The following is a 16,355-nucleotide window of genomic DNA, read 5'->3' as shown; positions in this document are numbered from 1 at the left end:
TTAGGTGTCAATGTAAGTGAGAACACATCAAAGACATACTGCAAAATATTCATCTCTTCATATCCAAACTCAGTCCAGGAGACTGAGTCCCCCAAAGCAGTTCCAGCAGGAACGGGATTGTAATCTGCTGGGTCAGACAAAGACGGGACAATGGGTGACGCGTGATTCACGGGACCGAAGGATTCTCAGCCGTGAAAATGGAAAGACACCTTCGTCCTTCGCCAATCACCAATCACCAATTAACGGTTGACAGACTGAACTTCCTTGCTTCGTTATAAATACTTTCGCTAATCTCATTTTCTGAAAAAGGCTCTCTATTCGGCATCAACTGGATATGCTAAAAATAACCGAAAAACAAAAAAACCCACCGGCAACTCACACAAGGGGGGTGGGTGCAGATAAGCTCACGCAGATGGGCCCACACCCAGCGTTTGTCACTTCCCCGCCCCTCCCCCTCACAGCTTGGCCACAGATGGATTTGTCCCTCACTCCCTATTTCTAGGCAGCATCTACTCAGCTCCACAGCTGCGTGTTCACACCCCTCTTCTCCGTGCGTGATGGCTAAAAATACACCCGGCACTGGTGACACACACGACTGCTCGGAGCCCAGCCCAGCCCTCCGTAGATTTAAAAGTATGAGGCTGGGCTCTGATCACAAGCATCAAACCCCAATAAATAACGGCCGTTCCTACTCATGCAATCACCACCCTCTGACTGAACCACATTATGGAAAGTGTGTCCAAAACCCAGTAAGTAATTCCTGAGCAATCGAGCTCGCCGTCGGATAGGTCTTCATCGAAGGAGCTGGAAGAGGAGACGGGGGCCACGTGTGCATGGCCGTCTCGAGAGCGAGGGGAGGGGCCATTTGCCCAGATTCCCAGTGCCCACCCCTGGGTGGACATGGGCAGGTGGGGTGTAAAGGGTGAGGTGGGCAGTGGTACTCACCGGGGGTCCATCAGCACCGGGCATTCCTGGGAGGCCTGGTTTACCCAGGGGGCCCTAGAACAAACCACAGACTCCATGAGCAGATGCCCCAGGGATCCCCTCAGCTGCCCACCCTCTCTACAAGCCCCCAAAGTTACTTTTCAACGTTTCTGCTCAAAGAGCATTTGTTTAAAAAGGTTGCTCACGGGCACCCGCTCCCACTGGTTACAAAGCTTCCAGCCACGGGCAGCACCCAAAGGTAGTGGACCCTTTGTTGTTTCCAGAGCCTTCAGTTTTGCTACCGGAAAAAAAATCACCCGCCAAGTGAAGTCAGGAGTTCTCCAACAGTGGCGGCCAGGGGCTATGGTGCACTGAGAACTGCCCCTTTGAGGTCACTCTGCCGGTGCCGCCCCAGGTGCTGAGTTCACTGGACACCTGGGGCTGAGCCACAAGATGTGCAAGGACTCCGGCTCCGGTTCTGTCCCCGGCATGTGGACTCGGGGTGCCGAGGATATATTTAGGGTTGCCAAATTTAGCAAGAAGAAACAAAACAAAACAAACAACAAAACGAGATGCCTGGTTAAATCTGGAATTTCAGACAACACAGTTCAAATTTAACTGAGTGTCCCATATCTGTTTTTCTTCTCAAATCTGGCAACCTTATATATAGCTAAAGAAAGAAAGGAGGGAGGGAGGAAGGGAGGGAAGGAGGGAAGGGAGGGAGGAAGGAAGGAAGGAAGGAAAGAAGGGAGGGGGAGGGGGGAGAGAGGGAGGGAGGGAAGGAAGGAAGGAAGGACGGAAAGAAGAAAGGAAGGAAGGAAGTGGGGGGAAGGAAGGAAAGAGGGGAGGGGGAGAGGGGGGAGGGGGAGAGAAGGGGGAAGGGGGAGAGAGGGAGGGCGGGAAGGAAGGACGGAAGGACAAAGGTCCACACCACAAGCTGGTGACCAGTGCTCCCAATGCACCCCACAGGCAAGCACCCCTATGCCCAGCTCAGCCCACCTACCTTTTCTCCTGGAGGTCCGATTGCACCCTGGGGGCCTGGAAGACCCTGGGAGGGGAAAGAGTGAGCAGGAAAGGTCAGGGAACTTTTCGACTGACTCAGAACCCCTCCCTGCCATCTGTCCATCTTCCCCAGACCCGCTCCCTCATCTGGGTGCCGACCCCATCCTGGGTCACCTCCAGGCTGCGGGGCCCTCGGGGCTGCACTCAGCGGCCGCTCACGCCCCGGGCACTGCAGACCTGCACCTCCCACTGCCCACAAGCCCGCCCGGCTCACTCACCTGGGCGCCTGGATTACCCTGCTGTCCCGGGGGGCCGGGCTCTCCCTGGGGACCCTACAGGAAACACAAGTGAGGCACTGAAGGGGGCTCTGGAGGGCGAGCAGGGGGTGCAATCTGCTGTCGTGCCCAGACGGGAAGGCAGGGGGCCAGAGCCAGGCCCCGCCGGGCCGGAAGCACATGCCTGTGTCTGTGCAGGCACGGCAGACAGCTGGCCAGGAGGGGCAAGAGACAGGACCTACCAGAAAATACCCCACCCGCCGAAAATTCCCAAATCCTCACGCCAGCTAAATTCTCCCGGGCCCTTAAAAGAGACGCATGAGACCCCTCTCTCTCTCAGTGGGCGCTGTCACAGCACCTGGCCACCACCAGCTTGCCACGCACAGCGAGAAAGAGGCTTCCCTCCACACCTGTGCTGACACGGTCGGGCTCTGGATGGAGCAAAGCACCGACTCCGGGATCTCACACGTGCTCTCCTGCTGGAGGCCTGCACCTCGCGGGGCCGGGGCTCAGAGTCTGTGCCCTCCCTGTCCCATCCCCATCTGGTTTTGGTGGCACGGATCCCCCTCCCCTGCCCCGAGCAGCTGGGAGTGAGCCCAGGGGTCACCGCCACGAGACCGGGGCACGGGACCCCCAGACTTACCACATTGCCTTTCGGGCCTGGTTGGCCATCCATTCCCGTCACACCCTGGATGAATGACATTGAAACAAAAGATACTGAAAATTAACAAAGCTCCACAGGAAAAGTCCACTCAACACAGCTTGGTCCCTGCCCGCAACGTCAGAGGACGCCACACCCTTTGAGGGAGGGGAAAGGCTTGATCCCGAATAAACCCCGAGATTGGCTAGGGTTTAGCGGGGCTGCCAGGCCCCAGCATCACGTGGGGCAGCCCTGAGTTCTCGGACAGCTGGGCAGAGGGGCCAGCCCTGGGGACGCCACCCCCTGGATAGAGCCCTGCCAGAACCACGGTCTTCTGTCTCCCTCCAGGAGCTGCCAAGATGCTACTGGAAGTGTTTTCAAGGGGGGGAAATGGGCGTCCTGGTGACAGAGCGAACCCTGCACCTCCACCTGCAAGCCCACACCTGCCGGGGCTGCCTCCCACGGGTGAGCATCAGGGCCCCACAGACACCCAACGCGAACACTGGGCAGCGTGCACAGCCGTCAGTGCGGGCAGCTGCCGGCAGGCCCGAGTGGACCACAAGCTGGGGGTGGGATCTCGAGGGCAAGGATGGGACAGACACGCGAAGGACTTACAGGAGGACCAGGAGGGCCTGGGGGCCCCTTCGGCCCCAGCAGACCACGAGGCCCCTGCGAGAGGAAAGAGCAAGGAAGGTTCAGACTCGGCCAGGAATCCCAGCCCCCTGCCCCGTCCCCAGCCTCCCTCAGCGAATCCTCTTCCCAGAGCCTCTGCTCCTGAGGCAGGTCTCCCGGCCTGCGGCCAACTCAACTCCCCCTCCTCCTCTGCTTCAACTCCTCACCGCACCCCAGCTCTCCGCCCGGGCTCTCGGAACCAGAGGCAGGGCTGGCTAGAACTGATAGGGGCTCAGTACCCGCTCCCGGCATGTGTGTGGGAACCGCCCCACGCACAGGGGCAGGGGCCACAGAGCGGCCACTACCTGCCAGGGGAAGGACCCACATCCGACGGCTCCCTCCCTCCCTGTCAGCTGGAGAGCTAGAGCCTTTCAAGGCACGGCGATTTCGAGTGCCTTTATTTTGACAGGACCTTCTCAGACGCACTAGAAGAGAAACCCTTCCCACGTTCATTGCCACTTAAATGTTCCCTTCCTTCTTTTAATACCTAGTCACGTAAATGTTTTTCAGAAGTTAGTAACCCAGAAGGCATCGCCTAGACCCGTGTTAAGGGGGGAGCTGTGTTGATGAACCCCCATTGTGGCTAACCAGACACCTAGGGTGTAATTTAGTCCCAAGCGGAGGTGCAAACGCCGACCCCGGGCGGGCTCTCCTCCACGCGGCGCCTGCAATATTTCTCCTCAGTTAACGTCCCCGGATGTGTATGGCCACGTTGACGTGGGTAACAAAAATGAGATGTTTGAAAAGTAACAGTAAGTGAAAAGGAATTAATGTCCTTCTGTCACTGAGGAAATCTGCTCTGGTCTTAAACAGAAGTCAGCTTAGGTAAAGAGCTTTTGGAGGCCCGGGTGGGAGCACCCTACTGGAGGACTCTTTATTTGGAAAATGTAGCCATCAGAAAGTGTGGCAGGTCAAGTGACTGCCCCTGGACACCTACCCTGATGGACCCAGGACACCCAGCATCATGGACCCTGGACACCCAACATGGTGGACCCTGGGCACCCACCATCGTAGACACTGGACACCCACCATCATGGACCCTGGACACCCACCACGTCTGTACCTGGAGTCCCAACCACGACCTTCAGGGGCAAGGGCTTCCTCCCTGGCAAAGGCTCAGGCTGACTCCTTAGCACTGTCCACCCACCTCACCCGCTCCTTTCCCGGGAGATCCCCAGATTTGTGTGTCTCAAGGCTGAGCCCCTCTCGAATCTATGCTCTGAGTCGATCGATCCCTGATTCTGGCCAGAGCATCAAGGAGGAGACACAGAAGCCCACCCAGTCAGTGGACTTACAGGCTCCCCGGGCAGCCCTCTGGGCCCGACTTCTCCATCGTCACCCTATGGGGGAGAAAAGAGGCAGGATTTTAGGGATACGCCATAAAACCTGGACACGAGAGAGACAATTTTTCCTTCATCCGTGCAGGATTCTTTGGCCTGGGGCTGCTTCAGCATACGGCAGTTACTAGTCCCTGCGCCAGCAGGAGAAGCCCCGAGTGTCCCCACTCCCAAAGGCTGCAGGTAAAAGGCGAGGTTTGGGGCTCACAAACCACAGCCCCCGTGAGGGGAAAGCTGGGCAGGAAAAAAATCAATGGTTACCCGACAGGTAAAGACACGGATGAAAACTAGAATGGCAGAAACTAGACAGAGAGAGATGGCAGATAGGTAGAAAGACAGCAAGATAGAGAGAGATGATGTATAGATAATAGATAAATAGGTAGAGGATAGATAAATAGTAGGTAGGTAGCTTGATGAATAGATAATGGGTAGATAGATCACAGATAGATAGATAGAGATAAACAGATATAGATAGATGACAGATAGACAGGTGATAGAGATAAACAGATGTAGATAGATGATAGGTAGATAAGTGATAGGTAGATAGAGACATGAATGATAGAAACTGGTGTAGGGCAGGATCCTGAGAGAATCACCAGATGCCCTGGGCCAACCCCAAGGGGCCCCTAACGTCTTAAACACAGACAGGGGAGCAAAACCAGGATGAGTCTTTTCCTTCTGGCTCTACAAGGAAAGCTGCCTTAGCTTGCCTGGTTCACGACCAGCAGCTGCTTGTTCACACCCCGCTTCTCTCCATCAAGGCACTGCCCCCTCCTCCTTCCCTCAGCGCACACACGCACACACCCCGTGCAGGCACGCGCACGCACACACGCCCACTCGCAGCGCACATGTACACACAGCCCTGCACGCGCGTGCACCGCATGCACCTCCTCATTCCAGAAGCACAGACATCTGGGGACCCCCTCCCCTCTCTCATCTTACAGCGGACCGTGCAGGCTGAGGCCCCAACAGGAGACAGTGCCCTGATGATGCCACAGCCCAGGAGCTGTCAGGACAGGCATGCCCCTCTTTCCCAGGTACTGGGGCTTCTAAACCTGTCCCCAAAATGCCCCTAACGCCCGAAGAAACTGTCTAAGTGACTGGGGCGCACGGAGGGCTGTGCTTCCGTCTAAGGACATCGCTTGGTCTGCAGCCCCACCAAGATGCACCTGACAGAACCAGGACTCGGGGCAGAGCCCACCTGAGCGCCCGACCTAGCCCAGGCCCTGACCTTGGATGGCATCACCGCCCCTCGCTCTGTCCACACGCTTCCCTCACCTTGTCCCCACCTCCAGGGCCAAGGAAGGTCATTTTCTGGACTCTCTGCACCTCACTCCTCACCCCAGATCCCAAGCTCCGCCACTCGCTGCCTCTGGCCGCCCCTCACTCAGACACGGAGCTTATCGGCTCCCCCAGCATCAAGGTCTGAGATCTGCTTCTACAGGAAGGAAGTCCTCTGTGGCCATCTGTCCACTCCCATCAACTCCCCTCCCCCCGACGCAGGTGCCGATCACTGCTGCCAGCATCTTGTACAGTTTTCACCGAGCAGACGGGCAGCAGGTGTGGCCCACACACGGCAGGATACGTACCCTTTCTCCGTCTTCCCCTGGAGGTCCCGGAGGGCCTGAAGGACCAGGGTCGCCCTGGGAAGCCAAGCAGGGTCAGCGTTAGGCCCGCGGGCAGACACGCACGGCTGTCTCAAGCCCCCCATTTCGTCTTTCTCTGCTTCTGAGACTGAAAATCCCAACCGCCTCCCAAGACTTTCCCAGAGTCACAGAGGACCCCTTTGGAGACAGGGCCTCCTGGCGTGACGGGCTGCAAAGCTGGCTGGCAGGACTCTCAACCCGGGACTCGGTGTCCTGGAGGAGGGTTGGCTGGACCGGCACCCAAGGACCGGCGGGCACCCCAGGACACCGAGGCAGGGTCTGAGCTGCACCCTACTGACCTCTCCGTGTGAAGGAGGGGCACACCCCAGCCCCGCACCGCCCCCTGAAAGGGCCACCACGCTGCACTGTGAAGGTCAGCGCTGGTCCACCTGACACCCCTGCAGCTTCAGACCCTGCACACCATCGGTGCTCAATACGTGCTCATCTGTCAGTCCCACGGATTGGCCCTTCCCTCCGGTTTCCCCATGAGTGTTGGAGAACGTGGGTGAAGAAGCTTTGGCTAAGGCACACGAGCCGCTTCTCAGGGCGGCAGAGACGTGACGGGTGACCCTTACGACAGAATCAACAGCGTGTGTGTGTGTGTGTGTGTGTGTGTGTGTGTGTGTGTGTGTGTGTGTGTGCGTGTGTTCACGCATGCCCAGGATATGCCAAAACATGAAAGAGGCATTGTCTACATCAAAGAAAACAGGTTAAGGGCTGCAAAGAGCATCTCATGGGGACACATGGGATGGGGCAAGGTAACAGGCGGGCCCCCGACTGCAGCGTGAACCCCGACCCCCATCCACGGGGCGGTCACGTGGGACCAGCCCACCTCCTAGAGTCGCCCCTTTAACGGTGAGAAGGGTCCTCGGGTCCCAAAAGGGCAGCCACTGGGTTTCCTGAAGGTGTGGAGGGCCCCTTAACAGAGTGGGTTTCCCACGGGAGCTCCACATTCCTTGCCTCATCCACTCGAGGGGGCCACTGGCTCTTTCGCCATCAGCTGCGGGTGCGAAATCGGCTCTCCTTGGGCTGACCTTCCATCCCCAGGGATGTCACGCCCGCGTCCAAGTCCACTGCCCCAGCCCCATGAGGCTCACCAGCGACCACTTTGGAATCGAGTGCCCAACCCCCCAGGAAGCCTAAGGCTGCCCAGAAGGGCCTCCCGACAGCACCTCCCCCAGCAGCTCCCAGAGAGGAAACACTCACCCGGTGGCCCTTCTCTCCCGGCAGCCCAGCCAGGCCATCGAAGCCGCGGTCACCCTGCGAGGAGGACAGAGGGCAGCTCAGCCCGTGCCACACGGCCGCTCCACCTGCCTCGGGCCACAGTCTACGCAGCGCCTGTGCACCCGGGGCCCCAGGACCCCACGGAGGGGCCCCGGCCGCCGCCCCATCACACATTCCACAGCCTTGCGTCCATAATCCCAATGCTTTTCCCCAAAATACCAACAAAGGCTGCAAACAGAGAGATGGCCTCTGTCCCAGAGCCACAGACAGCGGCCCGGAGGGTCCTGAGACCTCAGCGTTTGGGGTGATGGCTGCGAAGTCGGGGTGTGTGTGTGTGTCTGTGCGCGCGCGCACCTGCTGTCTGCCTGTGCCTCTTATCACGACACCCTCGGGGCTCAGAGTGCCGCCCGCACACAGCAGGTGCGCCTACCCCTCTGGCGGGTGGCCCAGCTCCGCCCACCCTCGGGCACCCCAGCTCCCCGGCCAGCCCTCCTTCTGCCACCCAGGTGGCCCCCTGGAGTCTAGCTCCCCGCCTCGTGGGTGTTGCAAGCCATGGGGGATTGAAGTCAGGAGAAGACTAGTTCAGGCTTGAATACTTTTGCTGTTGAAAGAAGGCTGTAAGCTACCGGGACAGATTCGGGAACCCTCTCCTCCTCCATCACCGCACGTCCCTGAAATCCAGGGCCGCTCGTTCGCTCGGCACTCACAGGAACACCCGAGGGCCGATGCACGCCAGTTACCGGGGGAGCAGGTGCAGTGCCCCGTGGAGGGTTTGGGGACCCCTGAGAATAGCTGCTGTCCCCACTGGGGGTTCCTCGCTGGAGAAAGTCAGCACTTCCTCCAGCACCTTGTACGGGCTTTAGACGAACACTTCCAGGGCCGAGAAGGAAGGGTCGACCAGGAACAGCGGGAGTTTCATCCCAGATTCGGGGACAGAGGGATGGGCACACCGAACCTCCGCAGCCAGGAGGGGCGGGGCTTCCTTGGGCTCCCGCGGCTGCCCTGGGGCACACGCACACGCCTCAGCTCCACGGCCACCCACGCATCGTCTACTCGCTCCCTGCAACTCCGAAGAGCTCAGACACCCCAAATCTCGGCAAGAGGACTTCCTGCCCCGTGGACTTGTGAGAGACCCATGAAATTCTCCCCACCAGCCCCTGCGTTTGTGTCAACGTGCCAGAGGAGCTGACCCAAACTGAACCTTCCAACCCCCAAGGTCGTACCCCCGGACGAGGGCGAATGTCCGAGTCATCACGTGTCATCACAACCGTGCTGATGCCGTGGTGACGCTGACCGAGGAACGGGCACCAGGAGGCGGCGGGCGGCACCTACCTTGGGGCCAGTCTGTCCAGGCATGCCTCTTGCTCCGTCGCTGCCAGCTCGCCCCTGGAACGGAGCGGGGCAAACTGTCAGTACGCAGGAGTGGCCGGCTTACCGAGACCTCTGAGCGAGGCGTCCTGTGACACCAAGCGGAGGTTTCCACAGCCCCGGGGGGCCGGCTGGCCCACAGGACCCCGATCCGGAGTCCCGGCTGCCGTACGCGGGTTCTGGTCTTTCCGAGTCTCGCCATCCTGAACCTTGGAGCAGGGCTAACGCGCTTGCCCCCGTGTTGCTGAGGACGTGGTATGCACGAGACGGTGTGACGGGGGGCGAGCGAGGGGCCGTGTGGGTCCGTGGGACCCGCTTCACGACCCGGGAGAGAGCCCGCCCCTGACAGCTGCACATGTCCTGTCCACCAGCTGACATCAAGGGAAAGCCCAGAGAGCCACAGGGTGAGAGAAAGCATCTGGTTAGTGCGATGGAGGGGGAGGAAAGTGAGGCCCAGAGGGGTGGGCTGGCTCTCGAAGGCCACGCAGCCGCCGCCAGGCAGGGTCTGGACGGTGAGCTCGACCCTCCGTGCCTGGGGGCCACTCCCACGGCCACTCCTTCCAGCCGGGGCAGCAGGCCCACGGTGCCCACCTGGGGCTGGAGGACAGGGCCCCGACCTACCAGGGTCCCCGATAAAGGCCGCAGTCCCCCAGGAGAGCCTGCCAGGCGTGAGGCCACCTAGATGGGGCGGGGACCACGGCAGATGTCCACTCGCTGATAAGGAACGTCAGGCAGCTGATCATAAACTCCCGGCCTGGATCCACATCACGTCCTCTCCAGGCCACACGTGCCTGACCCAGGAGGCCTCGCCAGGGCCACCGGGGCTGCGCTGACGGGCAGAAAGGCCTCACGGCACGACCAGGACGGGGAGGGCAGCACCAAAGCGGCGAGGGTCTGGGGGGACCACCAGGAGGCGGCCTGCGCACCCCAGGTGAAAGGTTACAAGGAACCGCCAGGGATGAAAAGTCATCTCGGAACATGCACCCAAGCAATGCAGCTCCAGGCGGAACGCGGACATGACCCCGTGAACACAGGGGCCGACCGGGAGCCTCTCCTCACATTTCCAAACGCTTCCAGAAATCAAGAGAAATCTGTCAGAAGAGCTGACAGGATTTCACTGCAGGACATTGCGGGCAAACGGCCGGACGCGTCTCTCACGCTGACGGGCTCCGCACCGCACAAAGAACTAAAGGGACAGCCCGCCATGCGGTCTTGAGCCCCTCCCGCCGTCCCCTCCTCTCCAGCCTCATTCCTCCAGCACATGCGTATCCACGGCCCTGATGCCGTGGTCTCTGCCACGAGTCACCCTACGAACCATCGCTGGCATCCTCCCCTTTTCAGTTTTCACCTCGCCCTGACCGAGAAACCGTTTCCACTGAAACTTGACAATAAGCGTTTACAGAGATACAAAAGACCCTCAAAGAAATAAAATGCCTTTCAGAACCAGATCCAAGATAAACCACCTGACTGTCTACCGAGAACCATTGAATTCCGGCATCAGGGGTCCTTTTAGAATCATCCGTGCACCCCTCTGCCTCGAGCCTGGGTCCCCTCCACGATCCGTGAACCTGCAGCCTTGAGGGGCCAGCATGCGACAGCCGTGCCTGAATGCTGGTCACTCCATCCCTTGCCTTGTAACTACAATTAACTCCCAGGACAGAGGCCCTGTAACCACTAAGGAATTATGCATTTTTGCCTTGTATACTTTGCAGCTAAAGCAAGAACTGGCAGCTCAGTGGCGACCCACCATTCCTTGCAGGGGTTCATCTAGGTATAAATACAACGCAAGAACGAGTAATTCTTTCACTCGGTAGAAAGGTTCACTTGATGAAAAGATCCACTGGTTAGAGCCTGATGCGGGTTAATGAGGATTCCCCGAGCTCGGCTGGATGGTGTTCATTAATTTATATTAGGTTATAAATGCACGCTCTCTGTCAGTAGCCACGGTCGTATGGAAGCAAAGCAGTTCCATCCACTAAAATTACAACCCAAACAGAGAATCCAGGAGTCTAGGAGCACAGGTAAGGTGCGGGGGGCCCGAGCAGCTGGCCGGCCATTTCCCCCACACCAAAGCCATTTCTGGAGAAATGAGGCTGCCCCCAAAGAAAGGACCACTGATCATTTTGTCTTTTCCATACTTGCTCCCCAAGAGCCTGGGAAATTGCTTTAATTAAACATGTTTGTTAAACTACGTTCACATGCTCGGGACAGAGGCTGGGGGCAGGGGCGGGGCAGCTCGCTGCCCCCGTGGAACACAGACACGCCCTCTGAAGGGAGGGGAGCAGCCGGGCCAAGCCTAGCCGGCAAGGTGCAGCGTGACCGGGGCAAACGCACCGCAGGCTCCCGCCCCATCCATGGCCCAGCCGTTGTCACTGAGAACTACTCACCCTTCTTCCAGGCTTTCCCGACGGGCCAGGTGGGCCCTGCAAACCCCGGGGACCCTGTCGCGAATCAGAGGACAAAGGTCAGTAGCGTGTCTGTTTTTCAGAGGGAAAAAGCAAAGCCTGGTCCCCGTGCTCGTCCCCCTGGCCCGTGGCTACTGTCCCAGCTGCCAGCACGTGGGCAACAGCAGGACAGGGTGCGGGACCCACTGCCCCGAGGGCGAGGACCGAAAACAGCCAGCTCGGTCCCCTGCTGCAGACAGCACTGCTGTCCTGCATCAGCTTTGCATCAGGTGATGGCAACTCCCGCTACTTCCTTGACGAAATGCGGCATCGGGGGCACCGCCTTCCGGGGGGCGCCCCTTCAGACAGAGGAAGGTGAGGGGGATACGTACCTGAGGCCCCATGTCTCCTGGCTCACCCTTCAGACCTCCGCTCCCGGGAGGGCCCTGGGGAGACATGTTTGGTTAGGGGATGCCCGGCAGGCACAGGCTGTAGGGGTGACTGGGGAAGGGTCGGGAAGCAGAAGGGACATAGGACTGGCCTATGGGCAGGGCTCCCACAGAGCCCGGCCAGCTGCCTTGGACAGAACCCGAGGGACAAGCAGTCACTTTTCCTCGTGTGCATCTCTTCCCAGGTTTGAGGGAAATCCTGGACAGTGGCGTGCACGAGGGCCACGAGCTCAGAACACGCTTGCTTCTCTCCAGGATGGATCTGACCACGGTCTGTCATAGCCCGTAGCCCAGGGCCGTGTGTGGACATCCTCGCCCACTGCAGGGCAAGATCCCCAGATGCTGGGAGGACACCGACGCAGACCTGGGGCCAGGGGCCAAGCCCACCCCACATGGGGAATGGGGATGGGGGCACCGTGCGCTTCAATCCTCCAGCTCCTTGCAAGCTTCAAGGGCCACGCACACCCCCAGGGGCCTCCTTCACTGCCCCGAGTGTGTCTGGCTGCCCGAGGCTCGTGCAGCAGGGGCCGGGCAGGGGGCCAGAATCGGGGTCTGCCCCACACTGAGGTGGTGTCGACTATAAAGATGGATGGCAGCCCCAAAAGAAAGAGGCTTGGAGCCCCTGGGGTCACGAGGTAAAGTCGTAGCCAGTGCAAGTGTGAGGGCTTCCCAGCCCCCAGGGCACCACAGGCCCCGCCTGCCAGGCCCCTCCTGCCCCAAGGTCCCAGTGATGTAAAGTGTGCTCTGACCTGGATAAGCTGGGAGCCTGATGGGCTGGGGGCGGGGAGGGAAGGGAAGGCACCCCACCCCCTAGGTGCCCAGGCTCCCCCGGGCTCCCCCATGACTACTTACCATGGGGCCGGGTCTCCCAGTAAGACCCATCGGGCCAGCCGGCCCCCTCAACGCCAGCTGAAAGGGAAAACGGGACACGCTGAGAAATGGCTGGTTTACCTGTACCGACAGGTGAGACATGCCAGGTGGGAAGGGGGGGCCGATATCAGAGGCCAAGGACAGGAGCCTCTGGGGGAGGAGGTCACATGGACCCCCAGACCCACTTTCTCCGATCCTCTGGGCTCCCGGCAACAACCACAAACGGAGCGGCAGAGGTGGGGTGGGAGCCAGGTGGGTGCCCACTCCCCGCTTTGGGGATGGGCGCTCCACCCACGTGGCTGCTCAGAGCCTCTTGCTGACTGCCTCCTTCTCCCCAGCTGGCCTCGCACAGGCAGGGCCTGCCCTCAGCCCTGCACCCCGCAGAGTAAGCTTGAGAAGCAGCCCCGCTTCCGGGCTGGGTTAGGGTTCCACGAGAGGCACTTCCAGCGACCAGGGAGGTATCGGGGAGCCCTCCTAGGGTGAACTAAGTCATGCCCAGGAGAGGCAGCCAGGGAGCCTCAGCCACCCAGGGCCCCGCCTAGATACCTGCCCAGGTGGCTCCACGCCTCCCAGCTGCCACCACACAGCTCACCCTGCTTTCTTAGAGGGCTTCCTCCGTGCCACTCTGAGACTGCTCCCCCTGCATGATGTCACTTTAATTTTGGAAGATTTTGTGTTATAAAATCTTCTTGGGAGCCCATCGCCCACTTGACTTCAGTCAAAACACACACATATTCGAAGGCCAGCCAGGCCGGCCCGTCAATAAATCCGGTGGCAGGTGATGGGGTTTGCTACCCACGACAATTTGTTCCATAGCAATGGCTCAGTACCCGCCGCCCCGTAATTCATTATCCACACGTTCTCATCGTTAGCATCTATCCGCTGCGCCAGAGCTCCATAAATGTTGCCAAACAAGGGACTACTTAGCAGCTTGTTGCGATGGCCCATTACGGGCACTCCACTGTCACCCACCCCGCCGGGGGGCATTTGCTCTTGTCACAGGCAGTCAGCAACCTGGAGCCTCGTCAATTAAAAACACAATTCACTCATCAGCTCCTCTGCCAAGAGCAGAGCAGTAATGGGGCAAGTGCTCCTCGGGACCCCCAGGCTGAGCGAGGGGCTCTGGGGCCCACGGGCTCTCTCCCCAGGGCGTCGGGCTTGGCCCAGCCCATCACAGGGAGCCCCTTCCAGGAGTACATGGCGGGGGTCTCTCCATCCCCAGAGCCCAGGGGAGGGCAGCAGACGGCTGCAGCTGGGCGCACGGGGTCAGTAGGTGCCAGAGGGGCTCAGCAGCCGTCCTCATCCAGGAACCTGGACCCTCGGTGTGGGCAAGGACCCCCTAAGAAACCTCCCCCACCTTTCCTGGTGCTCACCCGGGTCCCCCAAATGCACAGGGATGACGATCCCCGCAGGCTCCTGACTCGGGCAAGCACACCCAAGTTGGCCAGAGGCACTTCTCCTCCAAGCTGGGCTCTGAGCCCCATGGGGCCTGGCTCTGTCCCCCCAGCCCCCCAGCCCCAGGCCCCACTCACCCGGGCCTGCTGGAGGATGGCTTGAGCTTGGGACTCCTGGGCTGAGACCATGGGTCCTTTGGAGCCCGCGTCGCCGCCGCCTCCGAACCGGAACTGTAGGTGTAAGACTGGGGTCACCAAGGGCACACCGACGTGACGCCCACTCTGGACCCCAGGGCTGAGGCGGTGCCCGTCGGCCTCCCTGGCAACAGCAGAGCCTTGGAGAGTCTGGATGGGCAGCTTCCAGCCCCAGTCCCCGTCTCGGTCACACCACCCGACTCTGCCAGCAAAGACTGCTCCAGCCCCGCCGGCCAATTTCAGCCCTGGGGCACCCGGAGAGCCTCCCTGCAGCCGGGAAGCCCTTACTGGCACCTGCAGCATCTCACCTGAGACCCCACGGCCCCGACTTATTTAAAGGAAGAGCCCAGGGCCCGGTGCAAACCCCGCACCGAGGCCCAGCAGGGAGGCGACAGGTCCACGCAGGGTCTCCCGAGCTGCACCCAGCCTCCCGGGCACACGGGCTCACGGAGAAACTGACATGGGCCCAGACCAGCCCTCTACACGCTTGCCCTCCCGGCCTGGGCTCCCCGTGAGGACCCGCAAAGTCACGAGCAGGCCAAGTTCAAGGAGGGGCCGGCTGGCACGGGGGTCCGAGTGGAGAGGGCAGGTGTGTGGTGATGGAAGCAGACACCACACAGCTTCCTGCAGAGCTGGACTCCATTCCCTTCGGAGGGGCCAGCCCTGGACGCCGGCAGAAGTGGACCCCTTGACCCCGGTGTCCACGCTGCCGTGTCAGCAGAACAGCCCCAAGGGGCCTGTATCTACAAGACAGTCGGCCCAGGTTGGAGCTAGCCTTCGGCCCGGTGATCGACCCCCCTCGGAAACAGCCCAGGGCCCCACTCCCCCGCCGCACCTGGGGCCCCAAGCCCACCCCCACGGCCGCCACCCCGCAGCCCTCAAGTACGGACACTCACGGGCAGCATAAGCATGGTTCCAGGAGGGCCGGGCAGCCCGTCAGCCCCAGGAAGGCCTGGGCGTCCGGGGGGACCCTGTGGACAAAGGGGCCAGGAGAGTGGGTCAGCACACAGGGCGGAGCTGGGCTGGGACGAGGTGACGGGGCGGAGTCAGGAAACGCGGGAAACGCAGGACCCCGGGAGAGGGATGTGCACACCCCAAGCCCAGAAGAGGGGGCTTCACTGTGGACTGAGGACAGGATCCAGAGGAATCAGAGACACAAAGGCTGGAACCTGCCGTGGGGGCGGGGCGTGGAGGGCAGAGGCCACACTGCGGGAGGTGCTGGGGCTTCCACGACCACAGGAATAACGCCAGGAACGTCCCTGCCAGGTGTCCCACCTGGGGGGGCAGCCCAAGGACACCTGCGCTGGCTGCTCAGAGGGCCAGCTGGTCCGTGGTCAGCGAGGGGCCCCTCTTCACGCACCCTTGGCTGTGCGAGTGGAGCGGAGGCCAGACGGAAAGCATCCACTTGTCTGGACAGACGTGCAGGACTGGAGTCGCCGGGAGGACGGTGCTCTCAAGCACTTCGAGGCCCCACCGCTGCACAAACATCATCCCTCCAGCTCATCCTAACAGCACCCCACCCCCCCGCCCCCCACCGACAGAGTCTCTAACTGATTCTGGCCCAAGTCAGGCTTATGTGAATGTCACACGAATAATACGGCTTATTGACAAAAAAGCGTTTTATCGCTCAGCTTTTCACTAACGCAGGCGGACTCCCAACCGGCTTGCGGGGGACGATGTCTGTCTGCAGACAGATGCTTAGCTCCCCTTCCTCAATGAAAGAGACCACCATCGGCCCCATCGCGAGGGATGCTGGGTCCAGCCCTCGAACCGAGTGCAGACACCACCACCGCACACGATGCGCCCAGCTCAGACGCAGACTGACTCCCCGGCCCAGAAGACCAAGCACCTGGGGGGTCCGTCCCGGAATGACCCAGAAACGTTTACTCCAGGACTGATCCCCGTTCTCGTGAAACGCGGTGGAACACAGATTCACACAAAGGGAAAAGTGAAAGTTCCCTCTCGTTCCTCCCGA

General features: G+C 60.5%; 1 protein-coding gene across 1 annotated transcript in view; it reads right to left on the bottom strand.

Annotated features, from left to right (window-relative positions):
• The window catches only part of COL5A1 (collagen type V alpha 1 chain), a 163,621-nt gene that overhangs the window by 61,806 nt on the left and 85,460 nt on the right, over window positions 1-16,355 (bottom strand). The window contains 14 exon segments of the mRNA XM_032634394.1: window positions 946-999; window positions 1,928-1,972; window positions 2,205-2,258; window positions 2,845-2,889; window positions 3,457-3,510; window positions 4,809-4,853; window positions 6,440-6,493; window positions 7,703-7,756; window positions 9,053-9,106; window positions 11,476-11,529; window positions 11,865-11,918; window positions 12,774-12,830; window positions 14,324-14,416; window positions 15,277-15,351. Of these exon segments, the coding sequence (XP_032490285.1) occupies window positions 946-999; window positions 1,928-1,972; window positions 2,205-2,258; window positions 2,845-2,889; window positions 3,457-3,510; window positions 4,809-4,853; window positions 6,440-6,493; window positions 7,703-7,756; window positions 9,053-9,106; window positions 11,476-11,529; window positions 11,865-11,918; window positions 12,774-12,830; window positions 14,324-14,416; window positions 15,277-15,351 (792 nt within the window).

Source organism: Phocoena sinus, chromosome 6 (assembly GCF_008692025.1).
Source record: "Phocoena sinus isolate mPhoSin1 chromosome 6, mPhoSin1.pri, whole genome shotgun sequence".
NCBI lineage: Eukaryota > Metazoa > Chordata > Mammalia > Artiodactyla > Phocoenidae > Phocoena > Phocoena sinus.
The sequence above is the reverse complement of the archived record's forward strand: the minus strand, read 5'-3'. Positions and strand labels throughout refer to the sequence as shown.